This window comes from Tuber melanosporum, assembly GCF_000151645.1.
Source record: "Tuber melanosporum whole genome shotgun sequence assembly, scaffold_48, strain Mel28".
Lineage (NCBI taxonomy): Eukaryota > Fungi > Ascomycota > Pezizomycetes > Pezizales > Tuberaceae > Tuber > Tuber melanosporum.
Genome location: NW_003299093.1, coordinates 397,788 through 421,123, shown reverse-complemented (window position 1 = coordinate 421,123; position 23,336 = coordinate 397,788). Strand labels below are relative to the sequence as shown.

Sequence of the window (23,336 nt, the reverse complement as noted above, 5' to 3'; positions counted from 1 at the left end):
GTCTAGCACCTAGCAAGGGCGCATAAGAAATGCTCTCAGCCCTATCAATCAGTGCTCAGCATTTACAACTCTGATGTCAAGTCGCGTCATACACAATCACTCGTGAAAGGCTTGACCTAAGTCTTTTCGGCGACGGCACCACAACAGTTGTTTCCATTGGAAAACATGACATCATAATGGATGCGTCGTGGCCGATCCTTGAGGAGAAGGCTCAGGAAAGGCAGGTATGGACACAGCATCCCTATTCCAGCTCACACTCAAGGAGCATCACCCAGTTTGGTTTCTTGTAGCGTGGTCCTGTGGTGGTCGCCTAAACTCCCACATAACAGCGGCGCGTGGCGGACGGCATCGGGAAGGGACGCTCCACTGCAGTGCCGTGCTGCACAGGTAAGTTGAGGTGCACAGCAACCGCATTTGTGTCATTACATTATCTCTGCAATTCCCCCATACCCGTACTTCAAGTTTGACCGCGATCACCCGACATTTGTGAGGTTGGTTGTTATTGCACACCACCAAAGCTCTGAGGCTCTGGGTGGATCTTTGTCTGTATGCGGTTGCAGTCCACTTTATGAACATCGTGCAATTATAGTGCGGTTAAGAGACAGCAAGGTAGGAGCGGAAGCGGGGGAGAGGGAGGGGAAATAAAAAAGATAAGGAGAAAGAAAAAAGAAGTGGTCTCACTGCATGCTGAGTGCGGGGAAGCTTACCCCTACACTTTGGCTGGGTTCGAGGTTTTACAAGTTTTTGCTATCATACACATGGGGTGAGGAAATTTTGTTTGTCCTGTACTGTGCCCGAGTAGGGCTGGCTACCCGCGAGCGTTTCATCATGGGTGGGGTTTGTGAGGGGAGGTGTGGATGTGCTTATTTGACTGTATGATGTAAGAGCCTAGGCCTTTCCTTCTATTTCATGATAATCTTCTGTTTGAATTTGTGAATGGTGGAATAGTTAGAGCTGTGGTTTTGGCTTGTTTGGGCTCTTTGTTTTAGTGAAGATTCCCCCACTCTCTAGCGGAGAAGGTCTCTTATTTGGGTGCTTTCCTCTTTCCTTTCCCGCTAGTTGTTAAAATCCCACAACTTGGACAAACCGCTAGATCTCAAGTGTGAACACAGCATGTACTCGTAGCGTAGTTTCGCCGTTGAAACAGTCCAAGCGATTTTCCACAGACTCCGACACTTGGGCTCCCTAGTTCAGAAAAGCTACTCGGTATTACGAGAAGCGCAATCAGACTGGTTTGAAACACCCCAAAGCTGACAGACGTGATCACAAGATGGAGGTGGGTGCTCTATCCCTGTGGGATATTCGTGGAGGCGGTTCCGCGCATATTCATTTTACATGACGAAGCTCCGCAAAATGGAAAGAACACCCAAAAGTTCAGCCGTAATTTAGAGCTGAGCAGAAATCACCAGCGCTCCCCGTGTCACCACAAATGGATTTTCCACTCCCTTTCACAAACGAATATCACGAATGACATTCACGACGGGTATGGTATTTGTGGTGCTGTGCAATTTGCGGGGGGAGGGGGGGGGGACCCCTATATAAACCCACCCTTCCGACAAGCTTGACTAGATAGTAGCGAAACAGTAGGCTCGATATCCAACATCAATCAATCACTGAAAACTCGCTAGTCATGACAATGAAAACCTACCCCATTACGGGTGTCGCAAGTCAAGCGCCCCGACCGAGACGCAATATCAATGACTTCGCCCAGGATCCACTTCAGTGGAACCTGTTCCTCCAGGCGTTGATAAACCTCCAGTCGCAGGGAGAGGATACGCATAGCCCTCTTGGATATTATCAAGTTGCAGGTACGCTGGAATTCCTTCCGTTGATGATGTGTGGATTCTGACTTGAAAAAGGTGTTCATGGGACGCCCTATATACCATGGATGGAGAAGGCAGATGCGGATGATAGGGCGGGCGATTACTGCACTCATGGAACGTGGGTTATAGTTCTTCGTAGTTCAAGTTAGAGCGTACTAATCTGCCAGATAGTGCCTTATTCCTTACCTGGCATCGTCCTTATCTTTTACTCTTTGAAGTAAGTAACTTGGCATCTCCCATTACTGAAGCCTTACGGGAGCTGAGGATTTGTAGCAACGTATCGTGGAAGAAGCTCTCACAATCGCTAGAAACTTTAGCGATAAATACCGCGCAGAGTATGAGGAAGCCGCTTTGAACATTAGAATCCCGTACGTCGCCCCCCTCCCTCCGTTGGGGTAGTATAGTATCATATCAGTCTAACATTGATAGGTACTGGGACTGGGCAACCGACTCGGATGTTCCGCAGAGCATCAGGTTCGCGGAGACGGATATAACACTTCCGGAGGTTGGATCTGATGCTCCGCCCGTCACCCGGAAGGGTGTGCCCAACCCTATGTATTCGTACAAATTCAAGACAAGCATTAGGAGGCAACGAGACTTTTCCATCGTCGGTGTTCAGGAGGTATGTCTCGTTCATCGATAGCGATTGGCACTGGCTGATTTGAGGTAGATGGTTGCCTGGGAAGAGACGAAGAGATGCCCCGATGAAAAAGGGATCAGTCACCCCGAAATCGTAGATCGGCAACTTAGAATCCCAACAGTTAATCCTACCGCGTGAGTTAGCTCTTTGACTATTTTTGATTAATACTAATTATACTAGTGGTTCTAGCTTCCGCGATCCTATATATAAGCTATTGACGTTGGTTGGATCGTATGGGGCTTTCGGTAATACCGGTTGGCAGACTGGTCGTCCTGGACCCAATAATATTTCGTTGGAGCACTATCACAATATCATTCACAGTAGGTTTGGTCCGTGTAATTCGGTGGATAACGGAGGCACTCACTTTGTGTAATCTCAGCCTTCACTGGGACGAACTATATAGAGGAGAATTCCAAGGAGGGCCACATGTCAGAAGTGGGCGTGTCCGCCTTTGACCCTATTTTCTGGTGAGTCCCTGTCCTGGTAGCATAGCAGAGACGAAGGCCCTGACCCATCTCTAACACCTCATCTCAAACAGGCTGCAGTAAGCTCACCCCAACCAACCCGACCCATGACACAAGAAGCTAACTTGCAATAGCCACTGCAATGTTGATCGCCTGTATGCGATTTGGCAAGCGATTCACTATGAAGCACCATTTGAGGACCAGGCTACTGATTACACCCGTATGCCTCTCACTAAAGCTATCGATGATGCCGAGACTACTCTCCGTCCTTTTTATAAGGACGAGTGTTATGACGTCCCTTGGACGAGTAGCATGGTTCAAAAGTCTAGCGCGGCTACCGGGCCAACGTAAGTCCCGTGAATTTAGGCGGCCGCTCCCTGATGGTAATCTCGAAAGTTAACATTGTCAGTGTCTTCGACTATAATTACCATTACCCGGAACTCCCAGTTGACCTGTCCGGCCCTGGAAAGCAAAAGGAAATGGCATCCCATGTCCTCAGGCGGGTCCATCAACTATATGGCCCTCCCACAGATGAATCATTGGTCGACACCCCCAAGGTCCCCAACGCTCTCCTCCCTCCTAGCCGTATAGTCAGTATGTTACCCATACAAAACCACATGTAACCTTGCACATCCTAACCACGCACGTGAAACAGGGGATGGAATGTTCCGTCGCGAATGGTTGATCTTCCTGCGTGTCAGGAAGTACCTCATCCCCGGGAACTTTATCATATTCTTCTTCCTGGGCGAACCTGGAGATGATCCACGCCAGTGGCTCCTGAGCGAAAACCACGTAGGTGCGGTTAACACATTCAAAAGCTCGACAGACATTTGCGGGAATTGCGCGGGCCAGGGAGCAGCGGACCAGTTGTTCTCTGGAGGTGTAGATATAACCAACGCCCTCTATAATAAGTTGGCTAACATCGGCCTTACTTTGGACGACCAAGACGAGATCGAAGAGTGGCTGGCGAAGAATTTGAAGTGGAGGATCCTTAAGGCAAGCCCGTTCCAGCAGCACTCTCGCTATGTTGCCCACGGACGCTGACAATATAATATTATATAGCAAAATGACAAAACCGAACTTACGTCTCATGAGATTCAGGAGAATCCGGACAATCTATTTATTGGTGTCAAGAGCTTTGTCCTGCTTTACCCGACCAGCAGGCTACCCATCGACGGTGGGGAATTCTTATCGGCCCCCAAGATCATCAACGAAAAGATCCATTTTGGTGCGACCGAGCCTCACAAGAATCGCGGCGGACTCGGAGCGCAAGATCCCTATTAAGTTGTGCCAAAAGACTGGCCGAGGTATAGATGCCTCGGGGACATATCGTTCGGCGGTTGAATCTTATCTCTTATGTACTTCCTTGGAGCCAAAGGCTGCCGAAACAAGTTTTACGAAAGTAGTTCAAATCGCAATATACTTGCTTTAAACCAAGTAAATGAGATAACTCAGTGAAAGCGGTCCCAAGCACAAAACAATCCTGTAAAAAATACATCAACTCACCAATTCTCACTCGGCTTGCCGCAGCTACCATTACCCCTCCCACCTCCTTTTGGCCAGAAATTTTAGAGTTTGCATGGTATACCATTTTCGTTTGAAGGTGTTTTAGATTTGCGATCCCGTCATTGCCGATCGATTCACCGCAGGAGTACTGGCAGCCGTAGTGTCAGAACTGGGGGGAGGCTCCGTTTTTCTTTACGTATCATATTGCCATGTCATGTGGAAGCGGATCTTCCAACACACCCCCTCCCTGTTTCCTGCGCCAAGAGCGTCTTCGACTTGCCGCGCCCGACGATGCAAGCTTTAGTCCGCTTTTACGCTTACTAGTGCTCTAGAAGGGCTGTGGCACGGCGTTGTACAAAGCGGGGATGTGGGATGGAAAGGAGAGGGAAAGAAAGAAAGAGTAACGGTATGCAAGTCAGGTCGTGTAATTGGATGAGGAGCACTTAGGGTAGGAGGAGGAAGGGAAACTCTTACTCGTACACGGGTGGAGTCGTTGGAAACGGTCTTGATGTACAGTATGATACTGTAAGTCTACCGTGCGAGATTTTCAGCTCCCTAGATTTACGCCTAGAGCCATGCAGCTAGCCTATTAGCCACAGAGGCGCCCAACCACGGAGTCCTCGTGTAATTCGGGGTGAAGTGATTTATCATGGCGTTGACGGTTCAGTAATTACCGTCAGCACACCATTTACCCCCCTCCCCCCCCACCGCAAGCTCGGAGTACTCGTGGGTTCACAATGAATAAATAAATCTAACGATATCTCCTAGACTGCCAAAGTGGTGGGAAATTTTTCATGTCGATCCCTGTCGGTGTCAAGGACCGTTGATGATAATTCACGCGACTTTGTAGGGGTATGATATATAATACGACTTTCAGACCATAGCCAGTATGTACCGGGATTAGCTATAAGATCGTAAAAGTACACCACTTACGCCCGCAACCACTAAATATATATATATATGTATATGTATATGTATACGGAGGTGGTACTGGTACCTTAACCATCTATCTCCATCTCAGACACTTGACGGGGGGGGTTTTCCAAACCTTTCCGCCCTCTCAGCGGTCCAGGAGATAAGATCCGAAGCGTATCGGAATCCAACCCAGTGCATTACACCGTTACCGTCCCATGCCGACGCCTGCGAAACGGACAGCCACTTTTTCATTCATGCCACCAAGATTCTGAGGCTCCGGCCAATTTTTGGTTGTTTGATGCAATAGCATGATAGTAGCCTGTCTTTGCGGACGTCATGTCACGATGTTACGGTTATTTGGGTGCTGTAGTCCAGGTCGGATTTTGTGGGGTTTCGGCTTGATATATCAAGTTAGGGCTGATGAGTTATATGCGTGAGATACCGGTAGTTGATGATATCCGATCTGACTGTGGCATGATAGTACATCTGACATGATACCGTCATAATTCGGACCCTGAACGGGCCGAAGCACGTATAAGTGCCACGGTAGTACTCGTACTCGTACTCGACTATCCCCTGCAGTGTTGATAGTGCCGAATTTCCCTACATCACGCTAAAATATAAACTAAAAAACTAGTTCTTCACTTTTCCCAAATTGGGAATCAAGTAGTATCAAAACTATTCAGATCCAGTTACATTTTTTCTTAGTCAATACAAGACTCACTACAGACTCGGAAGTGATGACTCGGAGGTTAAAACAATTGCATGATCATTGACTGGTAAAGCACTCAGAACAAATATGAAGATGACAAAATGTGCACCATAGGCGCGTAGATTTTGCTCGTCCTCTTTGTCCATCATTACGCATGCGGAATCGACATGACACACATTCTCTGATTGACATTGCAGTTGCTCGTACATGGTGCCCATCCACAGTAGAGCATAAGGGAAAGGATGTAATTCCACGCTGTTTACTGTAGCAAAGGCGAGCTTTTGATCGCTGATAGAGCTGAGATTTGTACCGTGTTCCCAAGCGTTTTCGGCCACCAAATCCACACTCTGACTGAGCTTCTGTGGCAAGCTCACAAGCAAGCTCCAGGCGGTAATCCTTATGCGAAATGGTTCTCTTCCGGCGGCCAGAGGACCAAGTCTGACAATGATGAGGATGATTTGTTAGAAGAAGGAAGGAATTGATAATAGTAATATCAAGAAGCCAAAAGAGAAGAGGAGGCCAATTTCGACGGGTTGTAGGCTAAGTGAAGTAGGATGCACGATACTGATCTGCTAGGTCTACTCCAACCTTTCCATGGTTATAGTCATTAATTGTCGTAGGAATGGGAACCTCTATACGTTCTCGGTCTCCAAAGACGTTTCGAATCGATCGACCACGAGTACTTGTTACACGTGGCCTCTTACGCTGCTTTTCCACATTATCCTCAAGTCTATGGATTGTAGTTAGGCATTTGACAGACTTCTGATCCTCCCATTGAAGCGCTAAGACCTGCTTGTTCGCAGTCAGGCCTCCGCTAACTGTATTCCATGGAAGATTATTTCCATCAACCTCTAAATCTGCTGGATAACGGCGTGTAGTTCCACAAGCTCCTATTCCCAAAGTTCTAAGTTTGACAAGTAAAGGAGTAGTTGTGAATAGGTTATCTATATAAATATGAAACCCATAGCGCTCATAGGGAAGAGTTTGTGCTAGTTGATACACAACCCGCTGAGTGGGTGGAAGTGTATCATCGGCATCCAATTCTGTAATACCTACTGAATTTGATGAAAACCGCTAGTCCCAAGTATATCCAGACTGCATACATAAAGCAAAGACCTATTTAAGTTGTAAGATAGTATTAGTTATGATAATTTTCAAATACCCTACTAGTATTAAAGACAAAATTGATTGTGAATTACCTTATAGCCTTTCTTTATTGGCTTTTTTGGCATTTTAGTTGTATGTTTAGACCGTCCAAAATACCTAATCATCATCTCATCGGCTGTCATAATTGGCCCAGGAACACAAAGCTCTTTACTACGGCGCCGGATATTACTATTAACTGGCTCAACCTTTTTGAACCAGTCTTGTAAAGGAAGGGCAGTATCTTGTGGCTCATAGACGTGAAAGTATCGTTTAATCTGCTGATACCGGACAAGTGACAATCGATGGCATGATGAATCCCAGCCCTGACTTCCAAAGGTACCTGGTAGCTTTCGATTTCCATTATTCCTCCAGAAGTCTAACGGAGAGGTGTATTTGTAAACACCAATCACAATCGAAATGGCAAAAAACTGTTTAATTTCCGAAATCGTAACCGGTTTCCATTTTCGTCTATGCGGGTTATGAGTTCGAGGTCCTTGATACTCCTCCTCTTCGATTTTCTTTTCTGCATACAGGTTCGTGCTCTGTACAATTTGATGCCAGTCATTATTCCTCCAAAATAAGGAAAACCATTTTAATGGGGACAACTAACAATAAGTTAATACATTGCTTTTTTGCTTTTAGTATTTATTCTTATAAGCACTGGCATGGTATATGATATAGGAATACTTACAGAATTGGGATTAAACTGGATAGGCAAAGTGGGAATTATGTTTCTGGATTCAACCAAGATCGGTTCGTAAGCATCCAATTGAAATGGTTTTTCTCTTAACTGTCTCTGGCATTTTTGCATGGCTGCTCGGACTGCTCTCTAGGCTTCTTGAGTACGTTGCAGATTATTGGTACTCGTGTGGAGGTTTTCCTGAAACGCTATACCCAGTAACTCATCGCTCCTATTGTGATCGGTATCACTATTGTCCTCACAATCTTCCTCTACTCGGAACGTATTGAAAGCTTCTCCTGCACTCTTCCCTTTCTTCAAGTCCTTTTCAACCGCCTCTTTGCCAAACTCCTCCCGGTTCTTTGAGATATTCGTTCCCAAATCTTCCCTGACACCTGTACTAATATCATTCTCCAGTCTTGCATGATCTCCTCCTCCTCTCCTTTCAACTCTCTCTCCCATATCCCTTCCTGCATCATTCAACTCCTGCAGAAAACCTAACCGCATATTATATCCAAGTCCAATACCCTTCCTGTGACCCCTTCCAGCATCCTTGTCCACATCTCTCCCGGTATCCTCTACTCCACGGACATCTTCCCTGCCATTATTATGTCTTATCCCAGCACAAGCAGCCCCTTCCGCATCCTCTCTAAACTGAGTGTACCTTATATCCGAAGAGGATTGAAGGGTAAAGAGTAAAGCTGGGTTTTCAAGGTCGTCTGTGGCTTTCCGGATACTCCTTCTTCCCTTATAGGTTCTTGTAATAGGTGGCCCGGGCATGGCTTGCTGTATGTCATTAACAGACTTGGAGTATTCTGTTGTTCAACATTCATATATTTATTCCGGGTATATTATTAATGATGAAGTCATTGATCCATCAATGGTTTCTAACCTGAATTTGTGGTCATGTGATTGTATTACATATCTCTGAGGTTGACGCAACCAATAAAACAAAAACACTAATTCTACTAGTATCGCTTTAGCGTGATGTAGGGAAATTCGGCACTATCAACACTGCAGGATACACCATCCAGGAAGCGGCTAGATTCCGCTACTCCGAAAAGAGTTACGGGAGCCGCACAGGTTTCGATAGTGATTATCGTTGGGAGATCTTCGATATATACTCTAGAGGCTTTGAAACGGGTATGTGGGAGGGCAACTCTGCTCAAGGCTCTGGGGTTTGCCTGGAATAGGATAATCAAACCGCGATGGGAGTGGGAGGGACAGGTGGTACTGTACGAGTACAGTACTCGTACAGACCACACAGAATCATACCAGTACCGGTACTCGAGTTACCGGTAGTAGTATTGCCGTTCACACACTTCCCTGTTCGCTGTGGACCCACACACAATTCCACCCCACGACTACAAGTACCGGTACCGGTACTGTACTTGTAACGAGTTGTAGAGAAAGATGTGATATAATCACTTTTCAAAGCTCCTACGAGTACTTGTACCTAATCTATCTATCTGTTTGATCCGATTCGCCCAATTTTCGGCACTTTAAGAAGGGTGCTGCTATAATAAAAGGGGTATGATACTAGAGTACTCGAGTACTCGTACATGTAACAACGACATGCCATGTACGGTAGCCGCCCATTGAGCAATACTGTATTGGGCAGAGGCGGAAGAAGGTGGAGAAGAAATATAGTCTACCGCGCCGGAGAGTAAGAGTAAGAGTAATACCGGTTGAATGAACATATGAGGGGGGGATGAGCAAGAGCAAGAGCAATGCGGGGTGGAGGATTGTGTGGTGGTGGTGGGGGGGGTTAAAGATCGGGAAGGACCCGAAGGGCAAAAGAGGAAGAGAAAGGAAGTGAGAAACGGGGAGAGGTATCATACTCGAGTACCGTACTCGTACTTGCTCCGGCCCTGTAGGAGAAAAAGGATGGAGAGGGTGGAGGGGTACAGTATCTAGCAAAGACACAATGCAAGAAATCTTGGAGGGCGAGGTGTGCAAAGGTCCCCCAAAATGGATTTTAGTGGGATTTTTAAACCGTGTTCAGACCACCAGAACCTCTCGGCCAGGACCAACAGCTAATTGGGAAATTCACTGTGAGGTCTTCACCCGCTCGCCCTCTAAATATCCTTACACCATACATGTGCTATCCTGTAATGTGCTATACGTATGATACTGTGCTTGTAAATACGCAGAGGAACTCGTTTTCTCTTGACATTGATTCCCCAGACTGTCCTTGTATATATGATACAGTGCCAGTACGATTTTTAGGGTATTTCAGGGCTTTCGTCTATCACGACGCACAATCTTGTGGCAACGAGGCACTGTGAGCGCAGCTGTAGCCTTTGTACTGCCTACGGAGCCGGGTCCGGACAGAACATTGTGACAAATCATTGGGAGAAAAAAAAACTGAAGGAAAGGGGAAAACGGTAAAAAGGGAAGGGGGAGGAGGGAAGAAGAGGAAGAGGCAGAGAGGAGATAGAAAAGGTCAATACCACCCTCCAACACCACTGCTGGAATTGCAAATGCTTACTTGCCGACAGTGAATAGCGCCGTTAGTATCATAGGCGAGCCTTCCCTCACAAAAGGGGCTGGCACATAGGTTACCAGTACGAGTACTCGAGTCTAGGTGTCTTCACAAGACCAAGAATACCTACCGGCGTCTCCTCTACTCGAGCATTTCTTCCGCGATAGCTCTCCCGTTGGTGCTCTAGGGTGAATGAGATGATTTCTCTCCTTACCTCTCTGCAGCTTCCTGGGTCGCAAGTTCTGATTGGAGCATTAATAGAAAGCCAAGCACCTACCCTGACTGTGCGACGGACGTTAAACTAGGGGGATCGAAAAATATAAAAGAAAGTGGCAGAGGAAGAAAATCCCTATCCCCTGTCCACTACATACTTGTGCGAATACGGTGCATCGGCATCCTGTTTTTGTCCTGGGGGCTGTCCCTACACACTTCCCTATCCTCCAACGGTTCAAACCTGCCGCCTTGTTGTCTCTGCCCTCAACCCCCCCGTCCCCTCCTAAGACGTTCACACATCGCGACTCACGCCAGCATCTCCCTTATTCCAGCTATCTGCCCTCCTTGTCTAGAAGCGAACGGACAGACCACTATTCCTGTCATGTCGTCCTCTAACAACCCCTCGCCCTCCGTACACATGCCCCCGACGATGACCGCCTCTACTTCCTCCATAACCGCCCCACCGCAAAATGCCTCGAGCAGTAACAGCAATACTCCTCGATCCTCGACTCCTACAACAACCCAGCCGCAGGCCTCCCAAAACATCTCTTCGCTGGTAGCAACTATCCTCAAAACGTCCGGACGGGAACCGCCGCCACTTGTGGGCTCGTCAACAACAATTATCGGCGATACCCTCTACGCATTTGGTGGTCGGTTGCTTTCACGGACAAAGTCCCAGCTAACATGCGATATGTATGCGCTCGATTTGATCACTCGATCATGGTCAAAACTAGAAGCAAGAGGAGATATTCCACGGCCGAGATATTTTCACAGTGTCTGTGCGTTAGGGGGCACGAAGCTAGTCTGTTTTGGTGGCATGTCGCCTGCGGCCACCAGCCCTCCACAAACCAATGGAACCAGTGGTACAAATGGGAATACTGCTACTTCGCCCGGAGGAGACTCACAAAATGATGTTATGGTCATGTCGGATATACACATCTACGATATTCTCTCGCAAACATGGACTTACATACCTACATTGAACCCACCGGAGGGGCGATATGCTCATTGTGCGACCATACTCCCAACAAGTGCAACTTTCACATCCACAAACAGCGTAGCCGCACCCCTTGTTGGGGGCCTTGGGCTTGAAGGTTTTGGAGGTGCGGAAATGGTAATTGTGGGCGGTCAAGATTCTGCGAATCATTATATCGAGGAGATCAACGTTTTCAATCTTCGATCCTTGAAATGGACATCAACCACACCGTTGGATAGGTCTTGCGGGGCATATAGGTCGGTTGTTGCGCCGTTGGGTCGGGGATTGACCGCATCATCTATCGGAGCGGGGCGCAATAGTCCGTACATGGGTCCAGAAGAAAATCCGCCCTTCCCCGCCGCCGCAAATGGCCAGTCTACTTCTCAGGTTCAGACGAGTGAAACTAATGCTATGTTGATCTACTCAAACTATAACTTTCTGGATGTCAAGCTCGAGTTGCAGATTCGGCTACCGGATGGCACCCTTACCGAGAGGCCCATGAACGGGCAATTCTCGCCACCCGGTCTCCGGTTTCCCAATGGCGGGGTTCTGGATAACCATTTTGTCGTCAGCGGCACTTACCTGACGAGCAGCAAACAGGAGTACGCTCTCTGGGCCTTGGATCTACGAACACTTATCTGGTCACGTATTGATGCGGGCCAAGCATTTGCCCAGGGATCATGGAACAGGGGAATTCTATGGAGTAAACGTAATGCCTTTTTGATATTGGGGAATAAGAATCGGTCTCTAGTGGAGGATTATAATCATCGCCGGATTAATTTCTCTCATCTGTGCATGGTTGAATTGGAAGCATTTGGTTTATATGAGAATCCAAGAATGGACTCTCGCTCGTCCCTTCAACGCTCCTGCTCTGTTGCGGCGCAGGAGCTCGGTAGGATGGTACTCGGCATGAAAGAAATGGCTGATATGGAATTTCTCGCTGTCGGCGGTGAGCGTGTTCCTGTCAATTCGCGAATTGTAGCTCGCCGCTGGGGGCCATACTTCCTTGGGCTGCTGAATGCATCAAACAAAGAACTTCCTTCACCAACTGGGAAGAACCACAACTCAGCCGCTACAATAACGCAACAATCACTTTCCCAGTCGGCTCAAAAGTCGGAAATACAACCTCCCACAACCGCGCAATTTAATCCATTGGATCGCCCACGAACTTTATATCTCCCACACACCCTCCAGACATTAGTTACTCTTGTTCACTACCTCTACACATCTACCCTTCCCCCGCCAAACCACCCTCAATCATCCCCACAAATTCTCTGTTCCCTCCTACAAATCGCCCAACCATACCAGGTAGAAGGCCTTTTAGAGGCTGTGGTCGAGCGCCTCCACCAGGTCCTCGATGGTAGGAATGCCGCGGCAGTCTTCAATGCTGCAGCCATGGCCGCTGGTGGTGGCAACGGTGGAAAGCGTGAGCCAGTGGAAAACCCTGGTGGCACAGGAGACGAATGGAGAGGCGGAGTCAGCAGCGTGATCGGTCTACAAAAGCGAGGCCTAAGGGGCCTGATGGAGGGAAGGCGAATGCGAGAAAGGGGAAGGAGCATGGGATCAACCGGGACTGGAACAAAGTCCTCCGGGGCACAAACAGATCAAGGGACTTTCGGCGTTGGAGTTGGAGCTTCCTAATGCGGATACGACGGGTTGTCTTTACTTTTTTCGGATTTGTTTGACGGCAGGCATAGATGGGCTTTGTTGGATTGGTTTATTTATTTATTTATTTGGTATTTCGTGCTCTGGAAACGAGAGGGGGGGTGTAAAGGGAGGGGAAGTCTATTTCGTCGACGTTGTTTCCATGCAGATGGCATGTACTACCTGCATATTTTAATATTTCATACAAAGCGATGTTATGCTTTCTTTATTTTCAACATCCCCCCCCTTCCCTCCCCGTTTTTTCTCCCCGTTTTTTTCCACGAAACTGTCCTCATTTTTTATACCTTTTTTCAAATCCACGACATGAATGATACCCATGTTTTTCTTATCTATCTTCGCGATGCAAAGATCGGAAGATTGGCTGTATATATTCTATTTCTAGTCCCCGAGATGGGAAAGCGGGTGAGTGAGGAAAAAGGGTCGAATATATTCTGTTTGAGTGATGGTGACATTTTTTTCCCCGAAAGTATATGATGAAGCAGCCTTGGAGATTTGTTCCGCGTTCTCGGTGATTACTAGGGGGAAGACCGTGCTGCTGGGTTGTTTTGGCGGTCTATGAAATATAAGTTTTGATGTTCCTTGCTGACGGTACAGGGCATTTAGGACTTGAGTGGACATACGTATGATATCTCTCATACATATGACGCGCGCAGGTATTGTTGAGGGTACGTTTGAACGGGTAGTGGGCTGTTATGCGCTATACCCGTAGGATTACTCTGGGGGCGCATACCCCCCCGATGGCGTGGAGCAGAGTATATAATATAACAGCTCGATCCATCATATTCTCCTGGCGGCACCTATCCGGCACCCACTAGCATAATAGCGGGTTTCTAGCATTGCTAATGATTAGCTTGAGCGTTTTCCTCATGAACTGGTCTGCAGCACCGTCCTGTCCAAACCTCCCCGGAGTGGACCCCATCAGAGGCATCAGAATTCTAATAACCGCACCACGCTCTGCACCGTACCACGTCTACCCACCTACCTACCTACCTAGAAGTGATAACTTCCAGCATACAAGCACCAACTCGAACCCGAAAAATACCATCAGAGCGCGCCATCAAAGACTCCAGCCGGCCCCATCCCATTTGGACAACACCACATCACAATCCACGCCATGCCGTGTGAGATAGAATACAAGCGGTAATTATTATATCGCCATCGTAATAGGTCTGGGGCAAAAAGTCATACTGTAGGTGGTGATAGAGGGGGGACAACGAACAGAGGGGACAGCGAACAATAGACCAAACATCCGGCGGCAAGCGTTAAATTTCGCCTACTGTTCGTTGTTCCTCCCTACTGTATGCTCCAAAGTCCACATACCGGAGGTGTAAATACCGTCGAGTGAGATTCTATGATAGCGAAATAATCCCCCTCTCTGAAATCTGCATTTCCCCCCCCACCCTAATTGAATCTAAAAAGTACATGGTGAGTACATATGTAGTGTATTATACAGGCAATTGACTCCTCCCCTTCCGTTCTTTGTGGCCTAATAGGCTTAGCTCCTTCGAAGCCCATATGCCTGTAACTCCTTATCCGGAACCACGCTGGGTGACCCAACCATTACGTCCGCACCCTTAGAGTTCTTCGGGAACGCAATGACATCCCGAATGCTATCGCGGCCCATCATCACCGCAATCAACCTATCGAAGCCCAAAGCGATACCCGCATGCGGGGGGCACCCACTGTCGAGGACCTCCAGTAAGTGATCGAATTGCTGCAGCTTTTCCCGGGGCATCTTGAGCACTTTCTCCAGTATATATTTCTGCAGTGCTGCCTCGTGGATGCGCCTGCTGCCCCCGCCGAGTTCTGTTCCATTGACAACTAAGTCGTAGTGCTCGGCGCGCACACGATGTGGCGATGATCCCAGGAGCTGGATGTCTTCTGCGATAGGGGCCGTGAAGGGATGGTGGGTTGATGAGAAGGGGGCTCTTCCGGATTGACCGGGATCGTCGGCGCTAGTTGGAGAGAAGAGGGGGAAGTCGATAACCCAAACAAATGCATAGTCACTTCGGCTCGATATGAACTTTTGTTCAATGGCTTTGTTTAGAAGCGCACTTCTTAGAAGACCGAGTTTAGTATTCCCACCCTAGTAGAGTCAGCGCTGGCTTGAATGGAGAGGGAGGGGAGGTTACGGAGTAGTAGCCACGACGTTCTTTAATCACAACTATTGCGCCGGGTCGATGTACCCACAGCGCCCCGTGGATATTTGCTAAATCTGCATCGCGCCACAATTCCATCCCGCCTTCGATGTAGGCTTGAGTTTCGTTTCCAGCACCAGCGATATAGGCAACGTAGTTATCGTCTCTTGTGCTCAGATTTTCTCTCTTGAACTTTTCTAGAAACTCTATAGCATGGTCCATGTTGTAGTTGGGTGTATTTCCGTAAAATGCAAACCCTTCCACAAATCTGTCTCCCTTAGCTAGGTATGGAAGAACCTCATGGAGGTTTTTAATCTGCCTCTTAGTTAGTAGAATAAAATAAGTAGAGGATATCGAGCTTACTCTATGATTCGGATATCTAAAGTCAGGTTTATCTGTGCCGTAATTCTTCATCGCCCACCAGTATGGTACTCGTTTGAATCCAGGACCAACACAAACATCTAAGACATTTTTCCATATTCTTATTACCAATCCCTCAACCAAATCCATCACGTCGTCTGATGTGGCAAATGACATTTCTAGGTCAAGTTGTGTAAATTCTGGTTGTCGGTCTGCTCTCAAGTCTTCGTCCCTGAAACACTTAGCAAGCTGGTAATAACGAGGAACACCGCTAGCCATCAAAATTTGCTTGTATTGCTGAGGTGACTGAGGTAAAGCGTAACATGTGCCGTCTCCCTTCCTTGTAGGTACAAGGAATTCTCGGGCACCCTCAGGGGTAGATTTAAACAACAACGGTGTCTCGACTTCAAGAAAATCATTCTCTTCAAGAAACTTGCGGCATTCAGACGCCGTACGTGAGCGAAGGCGCAAGGCTATACATAGCTCTTTAGTAGTCCTGAGTTGTAGGTGACGTTTCTCCGGTGGAAAAATTGTCTTTGCGGTATAAATCAAGTTTTCTGACACCGAATTGAGAGGGATAATCTCTTTGACTCGGAGCTCGACTTCTTCATCGGATTTCCTTTTTTCTGGGGACTTTGGAGGCGCACACTTGTATACTATTGCTCGGAGGGCCACAGGTGTAAACCGATGGAGGGACCCAAGTGTTTGATGGGCAGCTTTGGTAATTTGAGGCGATAGAGAATCAATGACAGAAACCACCTTAAGTGGACGTGGGGGGTCGGAGGAATAGTCGTGGAAGAAAGAAAAATAGAGAAATTTCCCAGCCTTTCGCACGGGGCCGAAGTATCCATGAAGCACAACCTCCTCACCCATGAGCTGCCCATCTATATTTGCTACCCGGTGAGTGGCTGCGGGAAATTTGACTGTTGTGGACTGTAAGTTATATGTTCCTTTGGTGCCAGGGAGGGGGAAAATCACACTTCATTTCTGCGTCTAGGAGATGGGGTGGAACGAGCTCGGATGGCCTCCTTCCCCAGTTTCCGTCACATCCCGGTGGTGGAGGTGAGGGTTCAGTGGTTGCTACTTTCATGACTTCGTCAAGCTCGACCTCAGCTTTGGTATCTCTCAGCAAAATTCGATAGGTTTTTAGGACTTCTTTCTCCCTTGCTTTGATATCAATAGGAGGCCGGGGGGGCTTCTCCGCATCTTCATCTACGAAACGCCGGGTGGCTAGGAAATCGCTAGCGTTTGAAATTGTAGAAGGTATTCTAGTCGATGGGGCTTCATTCGACGATGTCTCATCCAATCGTGTCCCATTCAACGGCGGAGATTCTGTAGGTGGAGCGGCCCCCGGCGTTGAGGCAGTTGCACACATAGAGGAGCATTCTGTGGAGGCAGGTTCCGGCGAAGGAGAGGTTTCCAGAGTAGAGGCAGTCCCTAAGGTAGAAGTGACTTCCTTAGGAGAAGTTTCGGATGCGGAAGCAGTTTGCTCGGTAGTGGCTTCGGGAGCAGTAGGTTCCGACGTAAAGACAGCTCCCGATAGAGCAGCACTTTCTAGAGTAGGAAACTCAGATTCGGACGGCGCAGCCTCTCCCTGAAGCGGATCTTGTTTACTGTTCTCGGGGGTCGCATTTTCAGTCGAAAATTTTCTGTATCTCACCATCGATTTCTCACCCCACAGATCCGATGTCGAATTTGGCAAACACGTCCGGACGTGACGGGGAATTGACATCAAACGGAAACCGTTCGAAAATATGTGCATTCGGCACTGAAGGCATATCCGCGAAAGAGTAACTTGTGGCAGCATCATGACAAATGACGATTCGATATAGTGGAGCCGAAGGTAAGCATAAAATTCGCAAGATTTATCGTGATGGGAGCTGGGCCTCCTTGGCACCCTGTTGTAAGGGTTTTCTGACCCTGAAGATGACTAAGCGCGGTCAAAATTATTGGGTATAAAAGGGATCCCTCGGGAGTGAGCCTTCACCCCATCCTTCCAAGTTTTATCAAGTGAGTACAAACTTCCACGATTCTATAAATGCGATCCGTTGCTAATAATTATCGCTTCTTTAGATGATGAAAGCTTAGCGTGCAGTCTATGATCGGTTGCTCCTGGTTTGTTCCAATCGCGCTCTCCGCCTACTCTCACAGGCTGGCTCAAGGGTTGGTTGAGATGACCATGGGGAAACCATGATATAGGCGTTCGAGCACACCTTACCTTGTTAAACAATCGGACGCTACAGGCATCTCTGATCTTGAAACATGGAAGGATAAATTTCGATTTTGGGTTTTTTTCTTGTTCAAATATTGTGGATATCCACTATGGCAACCAGCGAACGAGAACGAAGGTGGAAGCAAAATTGGATTATCTATTTCCTTTCACCATCTCTACTCGCTGTTTTTTTATTTTATTTCTATTATACTGCCTCTATAGCGTGAATGGCTCCCTTTCCCACAGGCTCATTAGGACAGCTGGGATCTTATTCTCGCAGAACAGGTGGAGTCCTAGGCGAGAAATCCTTTGGCTCAGTATATCGATTGCGAGAGAAAAAACTTGCACTCGCACAGAATTAAGGGGAGGTGAGATGGAAGATATACTTTTCGTCTCAGACCCCAGCAAATCATATCGAGATTGAACAAATCTATGGTTCATCCCGCGCGAGACACTTTTGTCTACTTTATCTTCACATAAGTTAGATATTCTCTACGATAGTTGGCTTCTATTCGCTGGTCATCTGTTGGATAATTCTCTCCAATTAAAGTGGTGAAGCTCGTCCCAAAAATCCCCATCAGAACTGTGCACAGCCACAGTATCATTGCTCCCTCTTCCATTTCTGTATTTGTTTCTCCACTCAAAGATTCCCCTCTCCACTCACCAGCCACAATTGACAGCAGTGCAAGTCGCAACCAGCATAAGGAGGGTGGACGACTCGGAATCTGTCAATGAATCTTCAATCGATAATCAATCAAATCAATCAAATCATCGCAAGCAGTAAACGCCTCAAAAACTCATCATCATCACCCCCCCAACTGGTGGCGGGCCCTTCGTTCCCCCATCTGGACTTCGCTTTGCTCCGCTTTCTTTCTCACCCTGAATCTTGTATTTACCTTGCTCCTGCACCCCCTCCTATCAATCTCTCAACGTTTTAATTGATCCTGCTACCCCAATCTCGCGGCCTTCGCATATGCTATCTGCTACCCTCTAGCCGGGACGAGAAGGGGAAAAAAGGCAAGATTCATCTAGTTGAAGGTCTTTCCCCCTGCGGAAAAAGAAAAAAACCCCTCCCTGCCGTAGCAATCCTCCATACCTACACATATACTCCCCCCAACCCCAACCTAACCCTCACGGATACCCGGGTGGGTCCATACTCCATCAAAAGCACGAATATTTCATCGGCCGTGAAGCACCCCCACAGAAGACTTTTCCCTTACTATTGTCAAGCCTGTCGAAAGAGCCTCAGGAGAGCTGGTTTTCCGCGAACTGGGATCTACCACATCAGTCTACTCCTCACTAACTGCCTAAAAGTGAGGGAAACAATAACAACGAACGGATCAAGCTTTATTCCACATACTCGTTGCCTGTGTAATTGAATCCATCATCCACCGTTGGCAGATCATTACTAGCTTCTTCCCGTTCCTCCATTCCTTTTCCTTCCTGGTCCACCGAGTGAGCTCCAGAACCTTCCCGAGTTTACACCTGAAACACAACCTCTCCAACCGACCGTCCATCCGGAAGGATAGGGAGAAAACAAAAAAAAATAACAACCACGTTATTTTGATAATAGGAGTACATCGACGTTCTAGGAAGAACCGAAGCGAGAACAAAGGGTAGCAATACTTTAAAGAGAAAAGGCGGATCCTCCGGCAAGAAGTCTCTGCTACGTTGCGAGTCTCCCGCTCGACAATATCAAAGTGGGGAGGATAAATTTTTTGGGACGTCGACGTAAGGACGTCGAGGCTAACGGAAGCGGCTCCATGGCGGCTTCTTTTGAGAAATCGGTGAAGGCATGTGTTAAGCTCCGTTCAATTGTTGCGTCTGGCGTTGTTTGGTTTATAGTGGCTCGAGGAGAGCGCTGGTGGAATCAGACCGGAGTGGATAGTGGGCAAAATTTAAATAATGTAGGACTGCTTCTGACTGGAGTAAATAGGGTGCCACCAAAGTCAAGCTTGCAGCTCCAAAATCGAAATATGTTGAACACATCCTTATCGCGACTCATGCAGGAGAAGCCGGAATTGCAGAGGTCTTTCGAGCGCTCAATAACAGAGTTAAAGACCAAACGTGGACGGTTAGTCTCTTGTGCCCACCGGATCGCATCCTTGGGCTAACCTACTATCTACACAGATTGTTTTCAAGTCGCTCATCATCGTTCATCTAATGATACGCGAAGGGGAGCGAGAAGTAACTCTCCGTTACCTTCGCAAGCACCCCCGATTAATAACCGTCAGTCATTACTCGGATGGTGAGAATTTGTCCCAATCGATATACGGTCTTTGCAATATTGAATACTGAAGATTCTAACTATTTTGCACATTGTAGCCCAGGAGCAAGGGCGAAACATCCGTCACTACTCACAGTACTTGTTGGAGAGGGCCAGAACTTATGGAGATGTGAGGACGGACTATGTTCGCAGTGGTGAGGGAAGACTTAGGAAGTTGAGCATTGAGAAGGGGCTTTTGAGAGAGGTCGAGTGTGTCCAGACCCAAATCAGGGCACTATTGAAGTGTACGGTAGGATTATTACCTTTCTATGCTGTATTTTTGCTGGGTTACATGCCTCTCCCGGCGGTGTTTGGTGGGCTGACAAGACAATCCCGTATAGTTCCTCGATGATGATGTCGATAACGAAATTTCTCTTCTGGCCTTCCGATTGTTGGTTATGGACCTTTTAGTTCTGTTCCATGTCGTGAATGAAGGTGTCATCAATGTTCTTGGTGGGCTTTCCTTTCAGACCCTCCCCCAGACATTTCCTTAACTAATACGTTATCAGAACACTATTTCGAGATGTCACGTTACGACGCCGAAAGAGCCTTAGAGATCTACAAGACGTTCACCAAGCAAACGGCTGACGTCGTCGAATATCTGCAGCAAGCCCGGGGAGTAGAAACGGCGACCCGCCTTCAGATCCCCAACTTGAAGCACGCACCAACCAGTCTCACATCTTCATTGGAAGAATATCTTCATGATCCAGATTTTGATGTCAATAGGCGACAGTATCTCGCTCAGCAAGAAGCGAAGAAGAGTGGGAAGCCTGTTCCCGCTGCAAAGCCAAAATCGCCACCACCAGGGCAACAACCCAAAACCTCAGCAGCGCAACGCTTCCCGAGTCCCACTCCTGCCAACCCAGTGCCCGAGCAAGCCCAGCCGAAGCCTGTCGCCCCAGATCTCATCGATTTCTTTGAGTCAATTGAGTCGGAGCAGACTCACATGTTTAGCAATCAACCCACTAATGGGCAACAAATACAGATGCCTCAACCTCAGAATCAATTTGCTCAACAAGCCCAGGTAGACTCTGCGTTTGGTGCTCAAATGCAGCAGCAGTCTGCGCCCCAACAACCTTTTGTGGCACCTCCGCAACAGTTCCCTACACAAACAGGGCCCACGTTTGCAACTGGTTACCAAGCGCAGAACCCCTACAACCAAGTTGCCCAGCAACAACCCCTCCCCCCAATTATTCAAACGAACAACCTGCCGGCCATACAACAAACACCTCAACAGATACAGACAAGCTTTACCGGAGCAGGGTTTGGAGGCTATACTCCATCAGATCAAAATTCTGTAACTGCCCCCTTAATGTCTACGGTCCCGCAACGATTCAACCAACCCATCCAACAACCTAACTATCAGCAGCCCCAGCATCAACCCCAGCAGCAGCAGCAGTCTCTTTCTCCTGCCGTTAGTTTGTCCACTGGTGCGACAGATACCAATCCATTTCGGCAATCAATGATGATGACCGGGTCTGTCTCAACAGCTCCATCTCTCTACGCAACATCACCACCCGTGTCCGCACAGCCTAAATCTACAAATCCGTTTGCGAGACAAGCATCACCCACTAATTTGTCTCCGACATCTCCTCCCTCCGCATATCCTATTTCAACGCAATCTACATCTGCATACCCTCAGGCAATGCCAATATCGGCGCAACCCACAGTGCGCTCAATGCCCACAGGGACTAATCCCTTTGCAAGGAGTGTGTCGAGTGCTGGAACTGGATTGACAGTGCCTGTCAACGCAACAGGTACGAGTGTGACAAACCCCTTCAGACAGAGTATAATGGCCCAGCAGCAGCAGAACGGTGCAGCCCAGGGGACAATGGGTGCGTGGGAGGAACCCAGAAACTCAGCCAGTTTTCGCCAGGAATAACAGAACCGATGGCTCGGATACAAGCCAACAGCAGCAGCAGCAGCAGGGGAGACAGGGTCGTGACAGGATCAAGTCCATGTAGTAGAAGACTGTGCCATTGTTTTCGGCGAAAAGGCATAGTTTTCTCAGTTAGCTGCGTGTGTGACTCATATTTGGCAATTATGGCGGATTTGTTTTGTTTCTTTTACGGTGCGAAATGGTAGCTGACCGGCTGGTTGCCGAAGCATAAGAGTGGCGGTTCCTATTTATTTCTTGTATTTTGAGCTCTCCGTTCTTAGCTCGGCTGGTGGGTACGATGCCTTTTTTCTAGGGGGAAAAAGCCGGGTCTTTTTTGAAAGTACATTTTATCTTTCCTCTCTTCCTTTTATCCCTCACTTAAGCTTATACGAGTAAATGTCTTTAATTCTCATCCCCTTTGGCTTGCTGGTCCCTTCGAAATAACCGATATCATAGGGCTAGAGCCGTTCTTGTTTCTGTTTCGCTTCCTTCCTTCACTTTGCTTCCTTTTCTAACTTTTATTAAGCGTCTGTTGTTTTTAACCTAAGGCTGGAGATTGTAGATAGTTGGGGTATAAATGGATTCGGGTAATTGAAGTGGTGCGGGTGATCGGATGGAATGGGGATGGTCTGGTATTGGAAGGAGGAAATTCGGAGATGGGCCGGGGGGAGTTGATTTTTTTCCCGCCAATATGAAGGAGTTGAGCGCAGCACCACCTGATGCGCTGAGGTCTTTGATTCTCTGTATCAAGGTAAATCTGTTCGAGTAGGATTTTGTGATCGAGAGGAAATGGTTAAACTCCCGGTGCGGGAGGCACGCTCGTGACGCCCTGACCCAAGAGTCAGAGGCAATGCCCTCCGCGAGACTATCGCAAGTCAGGAATACCGTTCCGTAGTGCTCTTTTGTGTACTATGCTGTGCACTTACCAATGTGTGGATAGAGCACTGTGGAATAATTGAGAATGACGCCGGATGTCGAGAATTCCCCCTTTAGCCAAGGGGAGAAAACGCAGCAGAAAGGTTCTCTTCCGCTCTGAGTTGGGACAAGCTAAAAGAAAATATGATTCAACAGACCTTACTAGGGGGGGGACATCCCAACGAGATTCTAAACTATTATAATTTTCACTGTACGAGTATGATACTTGATCACCCCCCGCAGCGCTTCTGGGATTCAGAAGCCCCTCCAAATCTTTCCTTGCTTGTTTACAACCGGACCTACCCTTTTCGCTCCTGATATTCCGGCTTTGCTTGTTCCTTT

General features: G+C 47.8%; 5 protein-coding genes; 4 read left to right on the top strand and 1 right to left on the bottom strand.

Annotated features, from left to right (window-relative positions):
• Nucleotides 1–1,583: 1,583 nt before the first annotated feature.
• On the top strand, nt 1,584–2,934 carry GSTUM_00008562001 (uncharacterized protein; the record flags this gene model as incomplete). Its single annotated transcript, XM_002840131.2, has 8 exons — nt 1,584–1,808; nt 1,860–1,941; nt 1,995–2,040; nt 2,097–2,191; nt 2,253–2,445; nt 2,494–2,597; nt 2,644–2,783; nt 2,843–2,934. The coding sequence occupies exons 1-8, from the start codon at nt 1,631–1,633 to the stop codon at nt 2,932–2,934; spliced, it is 930 nt and encodes a 309-aa protein (XP_002840177.1). The 5' UTR covers nt 1,584–1,630.
• Nucleotides 2,935–3,149: 215 nt separating this feature from the next.
• Nucleotides 3,150–4,364, top strand: GSTUM_00008561001 (uncharacterized protein; the record flags this gene model as incomplete). XM_002840130.2 has 4 exons in its annotated part: nt 3,150–3,274; nt 3,337–3,521; nt 3,583–3,953; nt 3,990–4,364. The coding sequence occupies 4 exons, from the start codon at nt 3,150–3,152 to the stop codon at nt 4,209–4,211; spliced, it is 903 nt and encodes a 300-aa protein (XP_002840176.1). The 3' UTR covers nt 4,212–4,364.
• A 6,637-nt stretch (nt 4,365–11,001) lies between these two features.
• Nucleotides 11,002–13,731, top strand: GSTUM_00008560001 (uncharacterized protein; the record flags this gene model as incomplete). XM_002840129.2 has 1 exon in its annotated part: nt 11,002–13,731. The coding sequence occupies one exon, from the start codon at nt 11,002–11,004 to the stop codon at nt 13,198–13,200; it is 2,199 nt and encodes a 732-aa protein (XP_002840175.1). The 3' UTR covers nt 13,201–13,731.
• A 988-nt stretch (nt 13,732–14,719) lies between these two features.
• GSTUM_00008559001 (uncharacterized protein) lies at nt 14,720–17,592 on the bottom strand (the record flags this gene model as incomplete). XM_002840128.2 has 3 exons in its annotated part: nt 15,726–17,592; nt 15,357–15,677; nt 14,720–15,310 (listed from the first exon to the last, which is right to left on the bottom strand). The coding sequence occupies exons 1-3, from the start codon at nt 16,593–16,595 to the stop codon at nt 14,720–14,722; spliced, it is 1,782 nt and encodes a 593-aa protein (XP_002840174.1). The 5' UTR covers nt 16,596–17,592.
• Nucleotides 17,593–19,697: 2,105 nt separating this feature from the next.
• GSTUM_00008558001 (uncharacterized protein) lies at nt 19,698–22,337 on the top strand (the record flags this gene model as incomplete). XM_002840127.2 has 6 exons in its annotated part: nt 19,698–19,841; nt 19,871–20,008; nt 20,065–20,182; nt 20,260–20,450; nt 20,542–20,653; nt 20,710–22,337. 6 exons carry the CDS (start codon nt 19,698–19,700, stop codon nt 22,080–22,082), a joined length of 2,076 nt encoding a protein of 691 aa, XP_002840173.1. The 3' UTR covers nt 22,083–22,337.
• Between the last annotated feature and the right edge of the window lie 999 nt (nt 22,338–23,336).